This window comes from Ambystoma mexicanum, chromosome 3p (assembly GCF_040938575.1).
Source record: "Ambystoma mexicanum isolate Mex_15411 chromosome 3p, UKY_AmexF1_1, whole genome shotgun sequence".
Lineage (NCBI taxonomy): Eukaryota > Metazoa > Chordata > Amphibia > Caudata > Ambystomatidae > Ambystoma > Ambystoma mexicanum.
In genome coordinates, this window is record NC_090925.1 from 1218541594 (window position 1) to 1218564488 (window position 22895).

The following is a 22895-nucleotide window of genomic DNA, read 5'->3' on the forward strand; positions in this document are numbered from 1 at the left end:
TGAAGAGTTGGATCGAAAAATAGCGCTCCAAACAACTAAAATTGATCAAATTGGGGAGTGGATGCAACGATGCTCGCAAAATTCATCCTCCCCCTCGACCTTAAACCTTATTATGCACAGACTTACTACCTTAGAAAATTTGAGCACTTCAAGCCTGTTGGCCACAGCCCCTCTCAAGTCCACCATTTTGCAGAGTTCGTCTGGTCCGGAATTGAACAATAATTCGAATTCAAGGTGCGCTAGAACCGTGTTAACAGTGGTTCCAACATTTGAAAAATGATTCGCCCTGTGGAGTCCATAGATGCCATAACTAACCAAAAAAATGATTCATGGATTAGCGTCGATTCCCCTCAGTCTTTTCCACGCACTAATGTCACTAAAATCAGTAATACTAATGAAGGTCAGCCTCTTTCTCAGAAAAACAAGAGAAAAACCACAATCTCAAAACGGTCTAAATTGACAACCAAAGCAACAACAATGCGTAAGTCCGCTAAAGAACCTAATCAAAATCCGCAGGTCATATTTCCACCAACTAGTTTGGTGATTGGGGCTTTGGGGCCTCAGCGCCTATAGCGCCTCCCCCTCAAGGCTCGGGAGGTGTTATAGATCTTGTTACCCACTTAGCGGTAACGGTTGCTTCGGAGGCCGCATCCAGTTCTGTCTGGCAAGTCCCCCAGGGTGACTATGCCCCTTTGAATGAACTGGTGGACCTTTTTGAACGCAAGGTTTCTTCAGCCTTGCCCCCTAAGCCTTTTATTCAAGGCAGCACATCTCACTCTATCCCGACCGGTACTGCTAGGGGCTGCTCTGGTCCGCAGATACTTCCTATACCATCTGCTGGCTTTGAAGATCGTCTATCTGCCCTGAAAACGGCGGTAGATGCCTATCTTGGCAAAAGACTGTCCGAGGCACTCCCAGAGCTAAATCGAGCAGCTGAAATTGTAACCGTTCCTGGCTTATCCAATTCTGTCAAAGCTCAAGAGGAATGTCACCGTCATGATCCGTCCTTGGCCCGTCCAAGTAACGCCCAAGGATCAAGGGCCCAATTTAATCCATCCTTCTCTTGCTCAAACATGAGAGATCCGAATGAGAATTCTGGTATGAAGTCCAAAATTCAAGCTCATAACCAAAAAGACATCAAAACACAGCGTTTTAATTCCTTGCACACCTTAATCTTAAAATGCCGCGAGGGCCCTTTTTTCCAAAATATGATTTGTATCGCTCTAGTGTTTTGAACATCTTTGGAGACATTCAGTCCCTGGAGGACTTGTCCTCGAGTGATTTTGACCAGATTGAATTTATTTGCAAAAATAATCTATCAATTATAAGATTATGGATTAAATCGGGACTGGTCCGGAACGCTCTATGGAAATCAAAAATGGACTTATTCAATCTGGGCTTTCTGCTTGCTTTAGACCCTGCCCGTCCACCTACACAAGAAAATTCAGTTCAAAATGAAATACCAGTACAGATTCCGACCACAGAATGCTCTTGCACCTTTTGCACGGAGGTTAACTGCCCACAGACCAGATTGACATCAAAAAATATATTATAACCATCAATAGTTGAGAAGTGAGAAATTATCTCTCTGGCTAGCTGGAATACTAGAGGGCACTCACATCTACAGTGGTCTGCGAATGCTCAATTAAACAGTTACGATATTATAGCCTTGCAAGAGACGTGGCTGGTATGTGCCCCCACTTGGGATGATCATAATATTTGTTCTCTCCCGGCAGTGTCTTCCAATAAAGGTAGACCAACTGCAGGCTTATTGGTGGCTGTTAAATCTAGCGAAAATTTCCAAATTGAGGAATGGCTGTCGCCAAATGGATTCATCCAGGTGGTCAAAATCACTCATGCACCGCAAAGATTTGCTCTCATAAACCTTTATCGTAATCCTGCAGGCATTACTGATAATGCTTTTTATCATGCCTTATCATCAGTTTTTGAAACTATTGCCCTACAATCGATTTCTGGCATAATGGTGGTGGGAGACCTAAACTTTGTATGTCTGCCTGCCCCTAATAAGGGGTTATGCAATGCAAGTATGAGATGGAGCACCTTTATCAAAGATCTTAATCTGAAAGTGATGAATTTTTCCATTATGGGCGATATCCCGCCGCAAAACACGTGGGAAAGGGGAAACTCTAGTTCCATCATAGACTACATCTATGCAAGTGAAAGCATATATGCTAATGCCATTAAGTTCGAAATCATAAAACAAACACATAGTGATCATCACATATTGTCTCTTCAATGGTTGACTCCTTGTCAGACAGTTTCCACTACTAAACATTGGTTTAAACAATCGCTGATACTTAACAATGGTAAGAACCGTTTTCATTGGTCACCAGCTCTGCTGCAATCATTAAACACAGCTATTTTACGACACCAAAGCACAAATTCACTATCATCTTATGTTGAGGTACTTGACACGTTCAGAAATGGTCAATTTTTACATATTAGATCTTCTCGGTCTCATACTCACGGCTTTGATTTAGCTTTACACCAACGCAAAGCTCAATTAAGAAAAGAGATACGTTATTCCCGCATCTTGCCGCTAAAAGAACAGCGCCAAGCAATCAAAACTGCAAAATGTTCATATCGCAATTGGACGTGTGCCAGAAAAGCGCGTTTATTTCAAGTTGACAGTGAGAACTTCCTGTCTGCTTGCTTTTGGAAAAATTCAGCACAAGTGTGGCAATTATTGAACAAGTGCAATACCTCTTCCCAACTGGAATCCCAAATAAATGGTGTTGCAGAAACGCAATGGGTAGAACATTTTACCCACCTATCTGCTGATCATAACATGTCTAAATATGAATATATACAGAGATCTTCTGTTATTTGGTCCCTGGAATGCTCGATGGAATCTGTGAGGGATTTCATTAATAAGTCATCCTCCTCACGAGCAGCTGGGCCGGATGGTCTTACGAATCATATGCTTAAACAGAACCCAGAAGAATGGGCTACTATCTTGTTTAACTCCTTTCATCACATCTTATCTACCAAAATAATTCCAAAATCTTTGAGCACTTCTCTTATAGTTCCCATCTACAAGAAAGGTGACCGTAAAGACCCAAAATGCTATTGCCCCATTGCCCTCATAGACGCGCCGGGATTTTTTTTTTTCGCGGTTGGTGTTGAAGGAATTTAACCAATGGACCGCCCAAACAAAACAGCGTGATCCAGCGCAGACAGGCTTCGTGGCAGGTCTGGGTACCTCAGTAAATTTAACAACTCTTCATGCCATTAAACATCAGGCACAGTCCGTTAAACAGCCCATGTATTTTGCATTTGTGGACCTACACTTGGCCTTTGATTCCGTTTCTAGACCCCCGACTGATGGATAAATTGTTAGAGGCTGGGTGTCCGTCAACTTTAAGTGACATCATTTTCGCATTACACCCGAATACCTCCATCCGGGTACGATTGAACTTTGAGGGGCTTCTATCATCGGATGTACTTACCTATCGGGGGCTGAAGCAGGGGTGCATTCTCGCCTCTGCGTTGTTCAATTTTTTCATTAATGATGTTAGAAGTGCACTTGAGGAAGTACGTGCAGATGCACCAAAATTGAATAACATCGAGGTGAAAGCGTTATGGTACGCAGATGATTTAGTACTAATATCGAAAACTCCCATTGGCCTGCAAAATCTTTTAACAGCATTATGTCAATATTTTCGAGTTAATGAGCTGGTAGTGAATGATAAGAAAACCCAAATCGTAGTCTACACTCCGAAAGGCAAGCGTAGTCATCGCATGACTTGGAAAATAGAGCACATAAGTCTAGAGGTGGTTCCCAATTATACATATGTGGGTATCCTATTTGACGGATCGTCGAACGCTCATTCTCAGTTAATGATAATTGAAGTTAAAATTCTCGCAGCAATCCGCCAGACTCGTCTCATTATGCATACATTTGGGAAATTCTCCATTAAACCTGCTCTGATCTTCTGGATTCAGAATGTCATCCCTACCATTTTATATGGTCTAGAGACATACAGTGCAATTGATCCAATATTCCTACATGCTTTGGAAGCAAAACTTTGGCGTGCTATTCTAAATCTGCCACAATGCATTCCAGGCCCGATCATTCGATATGAAGTAGGTTTGACCTCACTTTTGGCAATGTATAACTGGCGCTTATGCAGCTGGTTTAGAAAATGTCTATTATCTGTTCTTGATAAATCAACTTTAGCTACAGTTGCCAGTTACCTGATGTCTTCCTCTCATCTGTTTCCGAAAACATGGTCTAAAAACATCCTTACCATATTACTAAATGCAGACATTTCTATTGAAACCCTTGTCACCGATCCTGATAGAGCTAAGAAAAAACTCTACATGATGGATTGGATTGACACTAGAGATCTGTGTTTGAAGTATAAAGATTTTGATCCATCTGTTTTTTCAGCAAAGCGTTATAGAGACATGGCCTTCTACTTATGCAAATCTTCTTCTCCTGCGGTTAGGAATGCTTTGTTGCGCATGCGTTTTAATTTATGTCCTACCCGTGAAATTCAAGCCTGTAGGAAAGAAATCCCCCGGGAATCTTCAGGATGCCGTTTTTGCAATAATGCAACAACTATTGAAACTTTGGAGCATGTTATTGTGGACTGTCCTGAACTTATGAACTTAAGACAAAGTCACTTTAGTAAACATTTGCCTTACTTTAGCCAGATGAGACATGAGCATAGATGGCTTGCTATTTCCACTACCAACTGTATGAGCATAAGACTGGCCACAATTAACTTTCTGCAAGCCTTAAATCTACTAAAATAGTTCGATTCCTAACGACATCTGCCATTTGGAACAGTGATTGGGCCTCATTACGACTCAGGCGGTAAGGGGTTTACGGCGGCGTAAACAGCGCCGACCCTTACCGCCTGATTCCGAGGTCCCTTAGCACCATGGAGGTTTTAACACCTGCTTTTAGCAGGTGTTAAAATCCATGGCGCTAAGGGACCTTGATGTTAATTACGCCACCGTAATTTATGGTGGCGTAATTAACGCCTTCCCCACTCCCATTATGCCCTATGGGGCAAAAATGGGAATGGGGAAGGGTAAATGGGGATTGGGGACTTACCGCCCCGCCAACCTCGGAATGGGGCGGTAAGTCCGCCAACCACCATGGCGTAAACGTAGTTTACGCCATGGTGGTAAAGGTACGACCCAGGCGGTAATTTACTGCCTGGGTCGTAATGAGGCCCCTTGTCATGCTTGTTCATTGCCTTATCAATCGTTTAATAATGAAAAACCCAAATGTAACTATTAGCATTAGAAGTGATGGTGTGACATATTTGGGGTGATCTGTAGGGTCTTATGATTGCATGTTTTATAATTTACTGCGTTTTATATGTAAACCTTTTGATAAATTGTTGTCTTAAATTGAAAAAAGTTGATTAAATTTAACTAAATTCATTAAATAAAAAAAGAAAAAAAAAATTTATATATATATATATATATATATATATATATATATATATATATATATATATATATATATATATACTTTGCGAACCTGCACAAATTGCTTGCCCAATTCTTATGGCACTCTGGTGCGGTGCGTAAGAAGTGGTCAGACATGTCTCTGCCATATGACAGAGGGGGCTTCACAGCCCCAGAACCTGCTACGATACTGGACGGCATCACAGGCACAGTTTGCATCGTACTGGTATCCTGGGCCCCCGCCACGTCCTCATGTCAAGCTGGAGGTTCTGGCAGCAGCAGGCACTAATGTAATGTCTTTGATTCTAGACAGAAGGTATGAACCGGACTCGCCCATTGATCCGGTCCGGACCACGGTGCAGGCCTGGGCCCAGATGTTTAAAACCTGTGACGAACAGTACCCGTATTACAAGTTGCTCCCCGCCCGGAACCTTCCCGAGCCGGAACACCCAACATGACATCGCACTGACACGACACTGGGAGGCCCTGGGATACCGTGCCCTCACTGATTTTTTATCCAGAAGGGCGGTTTATAACACCACAGACGTGGAGGCTGGGACATTCAGGCTCCGTTATGGAGCTTCTGTAGTTCTAAAGGCTCTGCGCTGCTTTCCGCAGTGCGTGGCCTGACTTTCCCAATGAGCCCCAGGACTCCCCTGGAATTGCTTATATCGCCAACTCGGGTGGCGCCCGAGGGGTGGTTTCTTCATTGTATAAACTGTTATTGACTACTGCCTCTCCCCAACCGTCCGGGGCCCGGGACGACTGGGCCTCCGAGCTGGAGATGGAACTTACCGACCAACTGTGGGAAAAGATGTGCTCTCATACTAACAGGGTGTCCCTAAACTTCCGTTACCGCGCCATACAATATAAATTGCTCAACAGGCTGTATTACACTCCATGTAAATGTTCGAGGTTTGCGCACTCTGATCCACGGCTCTGCCCCCGCTGCAGTGCGGAGGGTGCGGACCATCATCACATGTTTTGGAACTGTCCTGCGCTGGCCACATTCTGGAGTAAGATCATAGAGACACTGTCTGCAATCACTGATTCTGTTGTCGAGCCCGACACGATGGGGGTCCTGTTTGGGGTGTGGGGACCTTGGGGGCATAGGGACATGCTTAAGTTCTTGAACGTGAGCTGTGTGGTGGCCAAGAAGTGTGTTCTTCAAAGTTGGAAGAGCCCGACCCCCCCTACATACCAGAAATGGTTGAATCTGCTCACATGGTCTCGAAACTGTGAGGAAGAATTCATGGGTATGCTCCAGACCCGTTCCCGTCCCCATAATATTTGGTCTGCTTTCAACAGCTATCTGAATAGCCTAATTGATACTTCCTCTATGGGCAAGTCCTCCCAGCCCTCTCCGTTAACTGTTTGAGATGTTGGTGCTCCATGATATGTCGCTACTTGACCACTGTTGCCTTACTCTTGCATGTAAGCCCATTGTATTCATGTATATGTGTACCAAATTTGTTATTACTGCTCCGATGTATGTGTGTACGCTATCTGCCTGTCAACAAAAATAAAAGTTTTAAAAAAGAATATTTAAAAAAAATGTAGATCAGCCGGGCGGGCTCTCAGTCTTCTTCCACTGTCATTCAGCAAGGCAAAGAGAAGCGCGAAGTGGGCCAAGTGCAGAAGTAAGTCAATGCTGAGGAGGCTTCCATGAAGGGGAGAAACCTTTAGCTGGATGGAGAGTTGACAGTAACGCGTATACCAGAATCAAGAGTAGAGGCAGCCAGACCAGCTTCAAAAAGTCACCATGGAAAGGAAGGGAAGCAGTAAGAGAAGAAAGGGTCGGAGTATGAAAGCGTTGTAGCTCTTGGTGATAGAAAGTAAGGGAAGTGGAACCGGGGGGGCACCAAAGGAGAGCAGGACAAAGAAAAGTACAGTAGAAAATTACCAGAACAACAAATGGGAAAAACAAACCTTCAGAGAAAGAAGGAAGAGTAGGGGAATAAAATCAGATCCAGAGAAGAACCATAGACAAAAGATAGGGCAATTGAGATAATCAACAAAAAGAAAAGAAGCATACACACTAAAAAGATGAAGATTAAAGCTGTAGCAATGATTTTAGGGTTGCCCGGTACTTCAGGATCGTGATTGTTAGTAGATGTTTATATTTTAAGATTTCAAGTTGAATGTATGTTTTAATGTTGATCCTTTCTTGTTCTGCCTTTTTCTTCTCCTTGGATTGTTTTTACCTTGAATGATTATTTTGTGAGTGGTTGTATTGTATGCTTTGTTGCAAAGGCTGCACCAGTAATCAAGATGTTGATATAATGTCAAGCTATGTTCTCATTCATTAGACTATGCTAATAAAATTATAAAATTCTACAATGTTTATTTTTAACATTCAATGTACTTTCCAAAGAGTTAAAAGATATCACACAGCCGTCAATATTCAGAGGTGCATCCATGTTCTTTAATTAAGTACTCATTAAAAACATTCCTGGAAAATAACCTGAAAAGATATATTATTACTTCATAGTAAACAACAATCATGGTGACACAAAGCTATTCACCTGGAATGTCAGCCTCAGTTTCATCTTGTTCTTTGAGATCTTCCAGCTTGGAGGGTGGGGAGTGTTGTGTTGTGGTGACCCCTGGAATAAGTGGAAGGTAACACGGAGGAGTTTTGGCAATAGGAGAATTTCTACAGTCCAAGAGAAACTTGCGATCATAAATAATTCTTGTACCTGGAAAAAAAAAATATTTCAAGAAATTTAAATTCCCCGGTCATTAAGGTACAGTGGCATGTGCATTACGTGATAGAAAAATAACTTAAAATAGTACATGTTGAAATCATTGAGACAAATTTAGCAATAATGAAAGACCTACAAATGTTGCATAAAAAACATTACCGGGCCTTCCTATTTTTCATGTTTTACTTTGCTGTAGAGCATCAGATTATATTCGTAACCAGGATCAGGGCAAAATGAATTCCTTGAATGGCCGCCCTCCCTCCTCTTAGGAAAGATTTCATATTTGAATGTAATTTTCCCTCCATGTGTCAACCCCCAAACTTTTTGCTGCTGTTCTAAACCCTGATCTAACCTTTGCCAGAGAAGCGCAGTCCTCAGCCGCACTCCTCTGGGCTTTCTCTCACTTCGTATGGGGAAACTGACATGCCCTTAAGACAGTCAGTACTGGGAGACTTCGTTTCCCTTCGTCCTTTCCTCATGTTGCAGCTTTTGTGCAACATGTAACAAGAGTGCCATGTATCTTACTTAACCGCACTCTTGGGTCTTTATTCATTCCAAAGGCCCTAGAAACTCTCGCTGGACTTTTTTATGAACTGTGCAGATGTGTCACGGACAGGAACGGTGGCAGCTATCGTTTATCTTATGTTTTGAACCCTTTCTTGCCATGTTATCCACGCTTACCACGTTTGGCACAAATAGGTGGCCTGGCTCCAAAATGGCCATGCCACGAGGTTCCTTGTCCTGTCCTTTGGCCATCTTACCCCTTCACCTTCCCCAGGTCGAGTCGACCCGGGTCAGTCCTTATTTGGTCATGCACTTTTCCGCGAAACCCAAAGCTTTCGCGGGCTTCTGCATGCCTTGTGCATGTGCCTCCAGGATGTGGGCTGGGATGTCTGTTCCCAATACACATCCTGGGTGCCAGAGAGTCTAGAGTGTCCTCAATGCCTGGGACCACCGTGGTCCGTGATTGGTCCACGTGGTCCACGTATGGAGTGTTTGTGAGCAGATCTCCCATTGGGTCCTCTCCGTTTTGGCGCGAAGGGAACTTTGGATAAGCGGAGGCCGAAAACACCACTACCATGTCGATCTCCTGAGTTCACACGAAAGAAGGATAAGGAGCCAAGTATCCTGCAACAAGAAGCCGAGTCGAGGAACCGCTGGTGACCCGCTGGAAGGTTTGGCACCCTGAGCCCACTGTCGTCCTGCGAGACCCCTCTGCATCTGATCGTCCTAGAAGGTCTGCGAAGGCGCTTCGACCCATTGGAATAGTGGGACCAACTATGCTCAGCACCTTCATCAAACCCTGCAAGTAAGCCTCTTCGGAAGTGTCCCTGGGCCAACCAGTGGGTTGACCAGCTTACGCAGGACGTTTGCTCTGTCACCGCCGCGGTTTCGAGGAAGCCCTCAAAACTTGGTATACTGCTTGCTCTGTGTCCACGGCACCCTCACATCGAATTTCGTACACTTGGCATTCCCAGGTCTGAAGTGAGACGAGTGCGCCCGGACCAGAGTAAACGCGGTTACCGTATTGCCCTGCTGTGGCAACGACCTGTGCAAGTTTGCTGCACTTGTGACCCCCTTGACCCTGAAGACTGCTACCACAGAAAATACAGTGTCGAGATGTCCTGATTATCGCATTCGAACCTGCCAGCGAAGTCTGGGTCTGCCTGCGTCAGGGACCGGTGAGTAGTCCATACCCCAACCGGTGGCCACCAGCGCAGGAGCCCATTTTTACGCAGTGGCCCCCGAGGGCCCCTTTCCTTTCCAACGCTATTGTGAAATAGCGACTCCATCCCGCACTCTCAACCTGCCTCTGCCCGCAAGTGGAGGTCCTGCTTGAATAGTGGGGACTTGTTCTTCATCGACCTTATCCACCTTCCTGAGCTGCTAGTGACCCTTGAAGAGACCCTATTTTGTCCAGTGGCACAAGCGCGTGCATGTACTATTGAGCATAAGGCTCCTCTCTTCGTAGGGCTTGGACTGCCTCTTAGTTAGGTGTATTCTTGATGTGGAGCAGTGTCTAAAGATTACTTGCACTGCCTGTTTTCCTCCCCATCTAGGTGGTCTACATATTTCGTGCTTCTTAATCCGTTAGACCCCTCTGGTCTTGTATATATATCGTGTTGATTGTGATGTGTTGGTTTACTTCAGTATTATTGTGATTCTTTGCTATGGTCTATATTACAAAGGCCTTATAATAAATGTGTCTATATTTTTAATATAACACCTGTCTGGAGTAATTTGTAAGTGTCCTTACTTTGTGTGCTCATCGAGGTCTTTCAGTAACCCTCACCCCTCTTGAGACTTAGGGCCTCATCAAGAGTTGGGCGGTAACGCCGGCGGTATTAGCCCTACCGCCGAACTCCCCGGCGCTAATAGCACCGGATCACGAGTTCGGCGGTTATGTAATTCCCCATTCTCCATTGAGCCCATTCGGGACTGCCCCATTCCCCATTGGGCTCAATGGGGAAAATTTGCGCTCTTACCGCCGGCGGATTTCCCCCCAGCTCAGAGCTGGGGCGAAATCCGCCAAAGTCCTGATTTGGCAGACCCTTAAATCCGGCGGCAATAGCGCTACCGCCAGATTTAAGGGTTACCACCAAAGTCGTGATCAGGCCCTTAGTCTTGACCGCCTGCCATAGATACCCTGATTGGTCTGGCTTGTCCAGGGATTACCCTGTTCCAAGAAACTAGGTTGGCCTTCTGAACCTCTGCCCCTCCAGGTCAGAGTTCAGAAATCCCTGTTAACACCTCCCTCCTTCATTATACCCATATATAAAACTGGCAGCATTTTTGTTAGTTTAAGCGACATAGAGGCATAACCGAAAGGGGTGTTGCAGGATGCAATAAGGATAATACAAAACACAAGTGACATACGTTTCAATGTGCAAAAGGAATACAAATATATTAACTATAAAACTAGGGTGAAAGGGTGCTGCTGAGCAGCATGCAAAATGGCTGCACTTCCTTGAGTCCCCAGGACTGTCTCTCATTCATGCAGCCCGGTTACAGTTTAACGTGTCGACTGCCCAGTGTGCGGTGGATTATTCACTATCAGAACGCTTTTTATGCGCCTCCTAAACATGGGCCTTTAAGCATGGGAGGCCCGGGGGCATGAACTGGGAGGTGGGGCTAGCATGCGGGTGCCAGGGCGGAGTGCCAGGGCCCCACTACGATGGGGACCTAGACTGCCAGGCGCCCCTCACGATAGGGAGGTGGCAGGGGCAGGTGACATCAGAAAGTCTCTGCCCCTGACACCTTACATCAAAGGCCCCCCTCCCATCCAGACGGATGTGGAGACAAGGGGCCTTTGAAGCATCAAAGGGGGCTACCTTGCCCTCAGGCCAGTTTTGGCCTATAACTAGAGCGGGCAAGGTAGCCCCCAGCATCTGTTCCCCTGTACTGGCAGCAATCCGGAGCTGCAGGACAGCGATTAAAAAAAACCTCCCTCCCTCCGACTAAATAGTGGTAATATTGACGTATAATCAGGGATCTAACTGGACAGCCTCTAATAGTAATATCGGAAAACCCGCAAGATAGAACAGTCAACAAATGAAAGGACATAGGTTCACAGGAATAGACAAAATAAAGAGGTTTTCATAGAACTCAATAAATCTAAATAAATACCCAAATCAGATAACCTAAAAGGCAAACGCCTCATAAAACAAATCAAGTAAATAACCAAAAAACAAAATACAGGCTGCTAAACTTTAAGTAATTTGATGAAAGGAGGAGCTCAAGAATCCACCAATGAGTATAAGAACCAATATTGCCTCACATGGGGCCAAATCCCAAGTGGATCATGGAGCATAATCAATGCCGACACAGGCTGCAGAACGAGGAGTAAAAAAATGCCTCTCCAGGGCGCTTCGGAAGGGCAATCCCAAAAAAACTTAAATAAAGTTTGATGCAAGCCGAAGCTCGAGAACCCACCCTGGAGGATAAAATTAATAGCGCCCCACCAGGGGCCGTATCACAGACGGAGGGAAAGGCAGGATGCCCCCTCCTTCAACCTGAGGGCATGGAAGGGCACAAAGCCCAAGCCTAGACCAGGTTGGCTGCAGGTGGAAACACAAGAACCCACCTCCGAGTGCCCCCTCCTTCAGCCCGAGGGCATGGAAGGGCACAAAGCCCAAGCCTAGATCAGGTTGGCTGCAGGTGGAAACACAAGAACCCACCTCTGAGGATGAAAAGTAATAGCGCCTCACCAGGGGCCGTATCACAATTAGATTAGACAGGGGGAAAGGCAGGATTCCCCCTCGTTGAACATAAGGGCATGTAAGGGCACAAAGCCCAAGCCTAGATCAGGTTGGCTGCAGGTGGAAACACAAGAACCCACCTATGAGGAATCAAGTTGTCTGTAGGTGGAAACACAAGAACCTACCTCAGCTCAAGAACCCACCTCGGAGTCAGAAAAGTAATAGCGCTTCACCACAAGGAGACCAAGGGACGGGCACTGCCCCCAAACTGAAGACTTGCGAAGACGACCCAATGCGCCAGAATTCACTTCAGAGGTAAAAATATTGCTAAAAACCCCTCAGAGGGCCACATCACAAGTGGGGGGCCACATCACAAGTGGGACACCAGAGCGATAAGCAGGTATGCACATGCCCCAAAGCGCACATACCTCTCCCACAGGCATGGAAAAGAAAACGTATGCAGAGGAAAGTAAGCTGCAAAATCAAAAAGGAGACAACAGATACAGCTCACACGCTGGGTCCACCAAAATACACCAGATACAGCCCGCACGCTGGGTTCACCAAACGTCACAAGTTTTTTTCATAAAGGGATCAGCCTCGAGTTGGCCCTACGTGGCAGTAGCGTCCCCGCTCACCTGATCCCCTGTTCCCCAAAATATTTTTGTTAGTTTTCTTATGATGTTTTATGGTTGGTTTTCTTTTACACCATAGCTAGTGTTACAATAAATCTTGTGGCCAAAGTTTTTCCACCTCACATCTAATTTGGCCTCCTCCTTGCTGATCTTGTCATTACTGTCATATCTGTTATCAATGTCACTGTGTCACCTGCATGCCTCTCCCCCCCACTAAAACACTTCCAGGTTTATGGCGAAAGCTGAAGGCTCTGGCTGTGAGGGCCAGGAGGGGGAGGAAGAGCTGCAGAGGCCTCGGGCCCCAGAAGAGTTATGGCAGCACCTGTGAACTGGGCCCTGGTCACCATACCATTGTGTGGATCAGCCAGAAAAAGGCACACATCGGGGGTCCCTGTAATAACTGTGCGTGTCCCGCTGGCTGCACACGGAAAGTTGTGCAACACTTGCAGCTCCGGTGTTGCTTGAAGGTTAGCAAGACCGGAGTCGGCCATTAAACCTACGCAGTGAGATTGGTAGTGCCTTTGACTGTTGGGAGCTGCTGCAGACCTAAGAGGCTGTTGGGCTGCCCTGTGCTGCGCACCTCGTGACACCTGCTGGCAGCTTGAGGACTGAGCCCTGGACATCACACATTTGTGCGGGTCGGCTTGAGCTGGGCAAACACCGGTGGGATGGAAAATAACTAAGTGGGTCCCACAAGCAGTGCCAGCGAGCTGCGTGCCACCTGCAGCCCTGAAACTGTGCGGATACAGCGAAGACGCGACAACCTTGACACTTGTGCCGTGGGATCACTGAGGGTTCGGCAGTGGGGGAGGGGCACGGCAGGCCCGGCTGACAAACGATCTAGCTTGTGCGGCGCAACCTATGATTCCTACTGGCAACAGTGAGCACTGTGAATAAGGGGGGTGGGTGGGACTACGAGATTTCATGAAGCCCATTCTACTATGTTTCGGATGAGTGCAGCCTTGCGACTCAATGGGGGTGACTCTAGCCAGTGCACGCCTGCATAACACCAACTGTTGTCTGAGTTGGTGTGTGCACACCTCAATACCTGTGGCAATAGTGTGTAGACCAGGTGGGTCAGGCGCCCATCCAGTTTAAACTATACAGTGAAGCTCTACTGGACCACGCTGCTGACATGACGAAGGGGGCGGGCAATCAGAAGAGGCCGAGCAACCTGGAGGCGTTTGTGCACCATAGTAGTAGACCCCGAGCTGAGCCACCTTCTGAGTCGAGTGAGCAGCCGGGGCTATGAGAACAAAATGCCCCAAACCTCAGGCAGCTTATGGAAGAGTATGCAGGAGGGATTTGCCACCATGAGGGATAAGCTAGATGGTATTACTTCTAATATTATATTAATACCCTGAATGGAACAATGGAACGGGTGTGTACAAGAGTGACTGAGAAGCACCTCAGCGTGGCAGAGGTCAATATACTAGCACTTAAAAACCGAGTGACTGGGTTGACCAAAGACCTAAAGAGAGCCTTGCTAAAATGCTAAGACTTGGAACACATATCGAGGAGAAATAATGTTTGTATAGTGGGACTTCCTGAGGGGTTTGGGTGTAGTCCAATGGAAGAAGCTGTTGAGACACTACTTAAAGAACTACTCAGAGACCTGGACTTTCATCTGTGTGTGTGGTTGAACGGGCACATATAACACAGTCGAAACCTAAACCGGGTGTCCCTCTTAAGCCCGTTATTGTGAAACTCCTGAATTAGCGAGACCGGGACACCAACTTGTGGCTGCAAAGAGAACAAAGGCCATCGCGCTATGAAGACACCAAAATACATATCGACCCCAATGTCTCTAGTGCAGTGCAAATGGAGCGTAGATCTGTTTTGGGAGTAAAAAAACTGCTTAGAGAAAGAGCAGTCCCATATGCAATTCTTTTCCCGGCATGGTTGCGAATACAGCATCAGGGTAAAGCCCTCTACTTCACAATACCAGATGACGCTGCAGCCTTCATAGAGGCCAATATACTTGTGCAGGCCGGCAAGATACTAACAGAGAGTCGGAGAAGGCTGCCTCTTCCACGTGATAAATGTACTGTATAATATTGTTGACCCCGGCATGCTGGACGTGGCTGGTGCCTGTTAATATGGGGTAGACATGTTTTACTCACTTCTTGCTGGAAATAAGGTTCTTTTGCGGTAAGCTAGGAAGAAACCTATAGCAGGAAATCAGGTTTATTGTTCATTCATCCTATGTAATGATGGGCGGGATAGTATCGGAAGCCGACAGAAGTTGAAGTGGTGGTCCCCTATGCAAGGTTGCTGGTATGGTACTGGCTTTAGTATTGAGGCTAAAGTGGGACTTTAGAGGGGATTGAAATGGCCCTGGTTGGGGTGGCAATTAGGCAGGTAGGGATGGGTGGGGTTGTTGGGGAAATGTTATTTGAAAATTGTTTTGACATGCTGCATTCAAAGATCATTGGTGATTACAGTTCATATTTGGTGGGACTGGAGCCATATCATAAGGCTGTGATGTGCAATTGTATCTTAGACCTCAATGTGGACTGTTAATATTTTTCAGCAAGAATGTAAGGGGGCTCTGGAATTAGTGTCCCATGTGAACCGGCACAATGTACACATATTGTTCCTGCAAGAAACTGATTCACGTGGGAATGTGAATTATGGTTTTGCTAAGGGGTGGGGTGCCAATAGATTTTACACCAACTTCTCAACACAGTCCAAAGGGGCCCTGACCCCGATTCATAAGCGTGCTGAATCCGAGCTATTGCACTAGCATGTAGATCTAGACGGTCGTTATGTTGTTATACATTGCACATTGTTAATTAAGGAAGTGCTACTGGTGAATAGATATGGGCCTAACCTACATAACCCAGTGTTCTAAGCCAAACCTGGCAGATATCCTCATGTCTTATCCCAAGATACCAATTATTTGGGGGTGGATATGAATACAATATTAAACCTTGACCTAGACCGCACGGTTAAGGCCCCCTGATCACTTTCAAAGGCAGCAGGCTGCATTCTATACCAAATTAATGGGCTTAAACTATGTGATATATGGCGGACTCTATATCCGGTGACACAGGGATTTTCTTATTATTTATCAGCACACGACATGTCTAGAATATACCTATTCCTAATCTTGGAGTGCCTGGTAACGTTAGCCGATATATTCCTCATGCCTATTCCGACCACTCGGCGATAGTGCTTTCTTTGAGATGGGGTGGGAAACTGTGTGACTGCACAACATGGCGATTTAAATCGTTGGCGCTGCAAGACTTGGAATGCAGACAAGTATTGAAGACTACATCTGTACTTTCTTTCCAATAATGACAATGGTACAGTGTCAAAAAGTATTCTCTGGCAAACGTTAAAGGTCTTCATTAGGGGGATGGACATGTCTAGAGAGTTTGATGTGCTTAAGGCCATCTGTAGAGATATAGCCCTCAGTGAAGACAAACTCAAACCTTTCAAAAGCAAATATATCGCTAGGCCAAACCACACTATGCTGGCAAACATTAAGACCCAACTAGAGGTATTTAAGCAACATGCAGATAGAGGTGGAATATTTTGAGAAGTCAACTGCGGCTAAAACATACAGGGAAGGGGAACAATCAGGTAGGGCACTGTCCAACTTGATCCAGATAGAAAGGGGCTCCAATTATATAGTCAGCGTGTGCGATAAACATCAAGATTTGAAATATTCAGATCAGGGTATCAATTATGTTTTTGTATAATTGTATGAGGCGCTATTTCAGGCTGTGAGAACTCTCCTGCTATGGAAACTGGTGTTGAGGTCTCTAATCAAGTAGTTGAACTCGTAGTGTAGGAGTAGAGTTCTTCCTACCAATGTACCTCTCTGGATGTAAACAAAGACATACAGAGGAATCTATTAATTGGAAGAGAAGACACAGCACGAGACACCTTTGGCTTCAAGATGAGTAACTGGACCAGATAAATGCTGACCTGTGAAAACAACACAGCGGAGGATGATAGAATGGTCTACGTCTTAGTGGGCACGGTGATAGGTTTCATTAGGGAAAGGTACTCTGTAATGATATACCAATAGAGTGTAAGCGAGGGTTATGACTCTAGGATAGAGTAAATGTTTGAGGTGACAAAAGTTGCTTACCGTGCTTGGAGTCCTCGATAGTATACCAGTGATGTGTCTGTAATCCTCTGTGCATGAAACAATCTAAGACAAGGCTATCCCATCGGCACAAGTTGATGCAGTCTTCAGTCCTAGTTGAATGCCCTAGCCCGACGGCACGAGGACACCTAAGAAGTGAAGTGCACTTAAGGAAGTCTCTAGTCCGTGCACTGTTGCAGATTCACGACGGTAAGCACTATTCGTAAAAGAATAAGGCTCGAGATTTCAAGGGAGAAGGAAGGCGGGCAAGTTCCAGGAGGCGCAAAGAAAGTTGTAGTCGTCCATGTAGCGTAAGCAGGGTCGTTACCAAGTAATATTCAGACAAACCAGAGTGTGTGTGCTTGATCACATGACCACGCAGAGCACCACTCGCCGGACGGGAAGTGTTCTTTATTGCACGTAGAACACGCCAACGTCTCCATGGCAACTTCTAACAACCATGGCACAGAGCTCTGCGCCCCAGTACCTTTCGCTCATGACTGAGGGAGTGAGGGCAATGATCCTCTGGGAAAAACAAAGAGCGTCCTTTAACCCGATCATGAAGGGAAGTGTTCACTAATAACGTGGCTGCCTTCTGCTTTAGCCCGTTACGGGCAGAAGAAGCGTTACCCGATGAAATCCTGACACAGGGGCAGGGGGTCAGTCGCGAGGAGGGTATGTAGGCCCCGTTGGAGACCATCCTTATGTCGGTTCTATCATAGGGTGCCAGAGGAAAGATAAATATCCCCTTTACTGTAAATATCCCCTTTACTGTAGAGGAAATACATAAGGTAATAAAGGGCACTTCCGAGAAACAAATCTGCAGGCCCGGTTGGACTTTCTGTAGAATTATACATCGAATATGGGGCTCTTTTAGACCCCTACCTGTGTAAAGTGTGGGAGGAATATGTACAGAATGGGCAACTCATGAAGAACTTGGAGAAGCCACTATTATAGTACTCCTGGGAAGCCCAGTGAAGAATACGGCTCTTTCAGGCCATTGTCGCTCATGAACGTAGACACCAAAGTGTATGCTAAAATGTAACTAATAGGCTATTACCTCTAAAGCCTTCCCTAATCCACCATGACCAAGCTGGTTTTATACCAGGAAGATTGATGTCTTTAAACCGCAGACTATTATGGCACGTATATCACCTGTGGCTCAAGCAGTGGCGGTAGCATTGGACGCTCAAAAAGAGTTCGACATGGTGTCCTGGGCATTCCTGTTTGCTGTCCTATGTAAATGTAACCATGGGGAACAACTAAATCAATATATTAAACTTCTATATAGAAATCCAACTGCCACTGTCTGGGTTAATGCGGATTCTGTGAGTAAAGAGCGATGAGTAAATTCTATCGCAGTAGAGCAATGTTTCATAAAATGTTTTTATGAAAGTTTTCAGCAGCACAAGTTTCCGAGACATGCCAAGCCTGGAGGAGACCTCGACAGAACCAAAAGGGTGGCAATGGCTCAACATAGTTACGTTTGGAGTGAAGTTTTTGCTAAGCTCATTTCGCTCAAGCAGGAACTGGCCACCGTTGTGAGAAAGGTGGGGCAAATTCAAAATAGCTTGAGGGTGCTTGTGGTGAAGAAGTTTGGAAATGAAGAAAGTGTCCTGAGCCTTTGCTGGCACTGGATGTTCCTAGAGTGATCTCCTGTGCAGGAGGGGTATGGGGGCAGATGACAAAATTGTGCCATCAAAGACCAGTTTACATAAGGTATTCGATTGTTGTTTCTTAAAGGAATAGTGCACTCAGAAATATTATTGACTAAAAAGATGGCCAATAATCAAAAATATATCTAAAAAATATAAATGTAAAGTATTGAGCAAATGAAGCTCAGACTTAAAAATGGGAAGCACTTGGAGGCATCCATTTTGTGAAATGGATGCCCCTGTGCTTGCCCTTGCAGCACTAATGAAGCATAAACCAGCCAGCTTTGATAAACAAAAGCTACCACTGGGTGGCTGTTGCTTCATTATTTTGAATGAAAGTTCCTATGTTAACACTTTGAGCAAACGAGGCTCAAAGCGTTTACATGGGAGCATCCATTTTGCCATTTCAGGCAGCCTCCTCAGCTCTGCGTTGGCGGTACTAAACAAGCAGCGAAAGCCCCCTACTGGGAGCGTTTGCTTACTGCAGCCAGAGCAGAGCTGAGGAGGCAACCTTCACTTTCATTTTACGTTTTTCGGTGCTCCCCAAGCCCAAGGAAGCACAGAAAATGTAAAATGAAGGCAAAAAGCAGAGGCGCAGTAATTAAAAATACGTTGTTGTATTTGTGATTGCTGTGGTTGGAAAACCACGGAAATCATAAATACAACAATGTTGTTATTCTGACTGCGGCGGCTTTCGTGTGGAGTCTCCTGGGCTCCTCTAACATCTTTGTTGTATTTGTAAATACCGCAGCATTTACAAATACAACAACGTTGTATTTCTCACTGCGTCAGCTTTCGCTTGGAGTCTCCTGGACTCCCTCAGGGTTGGGGGAGCCCAGGAGACTCCACGTGAAAGCCGCCGTAGTGAGAAGCACTGCGGCATTTCAAAACACACCCGCGTTGTGTTTCTGCCTGCAGCAGCTTTCACTTTGAGTCCCCAGGGGGAGCCCGGGAGACTCAAAGTGAAAGCTGCCGCAGGCAGGTACACTGCGGCATGGAAACACAACTGCGTTGTGTTTCTGCCTGCCGTGACTTTCACTTTGAGTCTGCTGGGCTGGGAGCCCGGGAGACTCAAAGTGATAGCCACGGCAGGCAGAAACACAACGCAGTTGTGTTTAAAAAAACACAGCGGTTTTTCTTTCTACGTTTCTCTGGCTCCTCTGGCTTGGAGGAGTGTGAGAAACTTAGAAAGAAAACTGCAGCGTTTTTAAATACAGCAACATTGTATTTATGTTTGCGGTAGCTTCAGCTTGTAGCCCAGGGGCCTCCAAGCTGAAGCTACCGCAAACATAAATACAACGTTTTAGAAACTGCGGTTTTCTTTCTACGTTTTCTGGGCTCCTCCAGCCCGGAAAACTTAGGAAAAAAAACTGCAGCTAGTGCTTAAGAGAACAAGAAATAAGCCCTTACAAAGATGCAGCTTTCCCGCCTGCAGTCTCTGGTCTCCGTCCTCCGGCACCAATGAAGCAAAAGCCACCCAGTGGTAGCTTTTGTTTATTACAGCTGGCTGGCTTTTGCTTCATTAGTGCCGCAAGGGCAAGCACAAGAGGCATCCATTTAAAAAAAATTGATGCCTTCTAGTGCTTCCCATTTTTAAGTTTGAGCTTCCTTTGCTCAATACTTTACACAGGGACTTTTTTAAAAATATTTTTTAGATATAGTTTTGATTATTAGCCATCTTTTTAGCCAATAATATTTCTGAGCGCACTATCCCTTTAATACAGTAGGTGGAATTGAACTCTAGGAGATTCTTTGCCCAATCTATGGTCAGATTATGTCTTCTTAGCCAAGAGATTCCTAGGATTATTGGGAAGTGAGCCGCTCTGATGATGTCGAACTGCAGAGCCTCCTGATGTTGGATGGCAGATATCTGATGTTCTTCCATAGTGTGCGTGAGGAGTCAAGAACTGGGAGGCTTTCCATACACACCCTTAATATTTTGATCCTCCTTTCTCTCAATTCTTGGGGTTCCTTCTTTATCTGCCCAGATGGCATCAATAAAGTTTCCGGCTGCTCCACAATCTATCAAGGCCAAGGCGTCGATCCTTCTCTTGTTGGTGGTAATCTGTACAGATACCACCATCAGTCTGTTATCTTCCGTAAGCGTTGACACGGACTGGGTAGTAAAGGGACCAGAAAAGGAACCTCGGGTACCCCTCCCTCTTCCCGACCAGCAAGGAGGTACCTCGAGGCAGTTCCTCAAGAGGTGGGTGTCAGATCTGCAGTAAATGCACAGCCCCTTCTCCGGTCTTCGTCTTCTTTCTTCAGGATTCAGGGGTCCTCAAGCTGCTCCAATCTGCGTGGTTTCATCCCTGGAGGGTCTGGGCTGTGGAGGAGTATATGGTGGCATTTCAGAAACGTGTGGAAGCGGACTCCTACCCTTCCGCCTTTCGGCTCGCCTCTCAGTCAATCAGTAGTCTATCAGTAGGACAGCAGGTCAACAAATGCAGTTGGTTGTGGAGTTCTAGCCAGTTCATCTTTGATCTCTTCCCAGAGACCCCTTCGGAAGATGGTGTACTGGGCAAACTCTAGCCATTCTAAGTCAGCAGCGATGCGCTTCAATGTGGTTATTTACGAAAGGAGATCCGTCAACCGCTGTCTTATATCTAGCAGATCCTCACAGGCCGAGTAGACTACTTCTGGCCTTTCAAAAGTGTGCTTCAGGAGATTAAGGAAGGCTCTGTAATCTTGCAGGACTGGATTGGCTGAGGTGATTAGAGGAGTTGCCCAGGCTAGGCATACACCATGATCCCCACCCAAGCATAGTCCGAGACATAAGTACCCTCACAGAATGTAAAATGAACTACACAGACCTCTATGAATTCCTTGAGTTTCTTCAGGGATCCGTTGAATTTACCTGAGGCCAACCCCATGTTAGGGAGATCTGATGGATGTTGCTCCCGGGAGGTTAGTAATGCAGCAGTACTGTGTTCTCGGTCTTGAGATTCTGGACTTCCAGAGTGCGTCCTTGAACTGCAGCCACAAGCTCCTGCGCTTGTTCTGCAGTAGCCATGATATCCTCTTGGCATTGCAAACTGTCAAAACTGGGGTCAGAGTCTTAGAGGACCCCTAACTCCTCACCTGTTTCTTCTGGACTTGAAGAGGAAGTTCCCTTTGTCCTTCTTTTCTTTCCTCTTCATTTTACTGGTTTTCCGTTCCTTGAATAGGTAAGGCCTCTCGCAGGGGGAAGCCACTATGTTTGCCTGCCAACTAGGCAGACTAGCGGCCCTTTCCCCGAAACAGACTGACAGGGGAAAGGCCTGGATAGGCAGAAAACCCCCTGGAAGGAAGCCGTGCAGTGAAGGCTGTTCAGAAGATTCTGGTGTTTTGGAAAGATCAAGGAGGAGGCATGGAGCGTTGAGATCAACAATATCCGGCACGGAACTGAGGACAGGTACCAGATGTATCCACAACAGTTTGCAGACACAGGTGAAAACCAAACAGGAGAATACAAGAACAGGAATCCAAGTGAAGGGAAAGGGATGAGAGCCAGGACTAGATGAGGCGGGGAAAATTAGGGGATAAGGAGGCGAATAGAGAAGGGACCCAGCGAACCCAGAGAGACCGGTGAATGAGGACTGGAAAACATCTTTGGGAAACCACAGGCATGATGGGAGAAGCGTCCTGAGATGGCACAAAGAAGGGCACAGGAAAATAGCAAGAATCCACAAAAAGATGCACAGGGCAGGGCCTAGAACAGCGTCTTACCCATAAGGCGGACCGGAGGGTTGCAACACGTCACGGGCAGGATTCTGAAAGAATATAAAGCTATGGGCAGTGGCCATGTTGGAAACTAGCGCGCTGCAGTGCGTTAGGGGGAAAATGTCATGGCCCATTAATGGCCGAATGTCCATCGCCTCCACAGCCGCCACAGAGGCACGGATGTGACAGTCATGCATCACAAGGGGCATGGGTTCAGGTTTCCGAATTGATTAATTTTGGGAGGATTTCTGGGAGGGTGGAGTTCAGTGTGGGCAAAAAATTAAAACAAAATTAAAATTAAAAAAAATAAACAAAAAGGTATGGTTTTCGCTGTGGGGGAGGGGAAAGAGAGGGAGGAGCAGTGTTGTGCCCAATTATGGGGTAGAAAAATGTGGCAAATATGTTATGGCTAGGTACCGGTTTGTCATGTCAGGTGCCAGAGAAAAGCGAAAGTA

At 46.0% G+C, this 22895-nt stretch overlaps 1 protein-coding gene across 1 annotated transcript in view; it reads right to left on the bottom strand.

Moving 5' to 3' along the window:
• Positions 1-22895, bottom strand: part of EIF4EBP3 (eukaryotic translation initiation factor 4E binding protein 3) — a 106500-nt gene that overhangs the window by 71727 nt on the left and 11878 nt on the right. The window contains exon 2 of the mRNA XM_069652663.1: positions 7974-8147. Coding sequence (XP_069508764.1) covers positions 7974-8147 — 174 coding nt within the window. The remainder of the gene's footprint in view (positions 1-7973; positions 8148-22895) is intronic.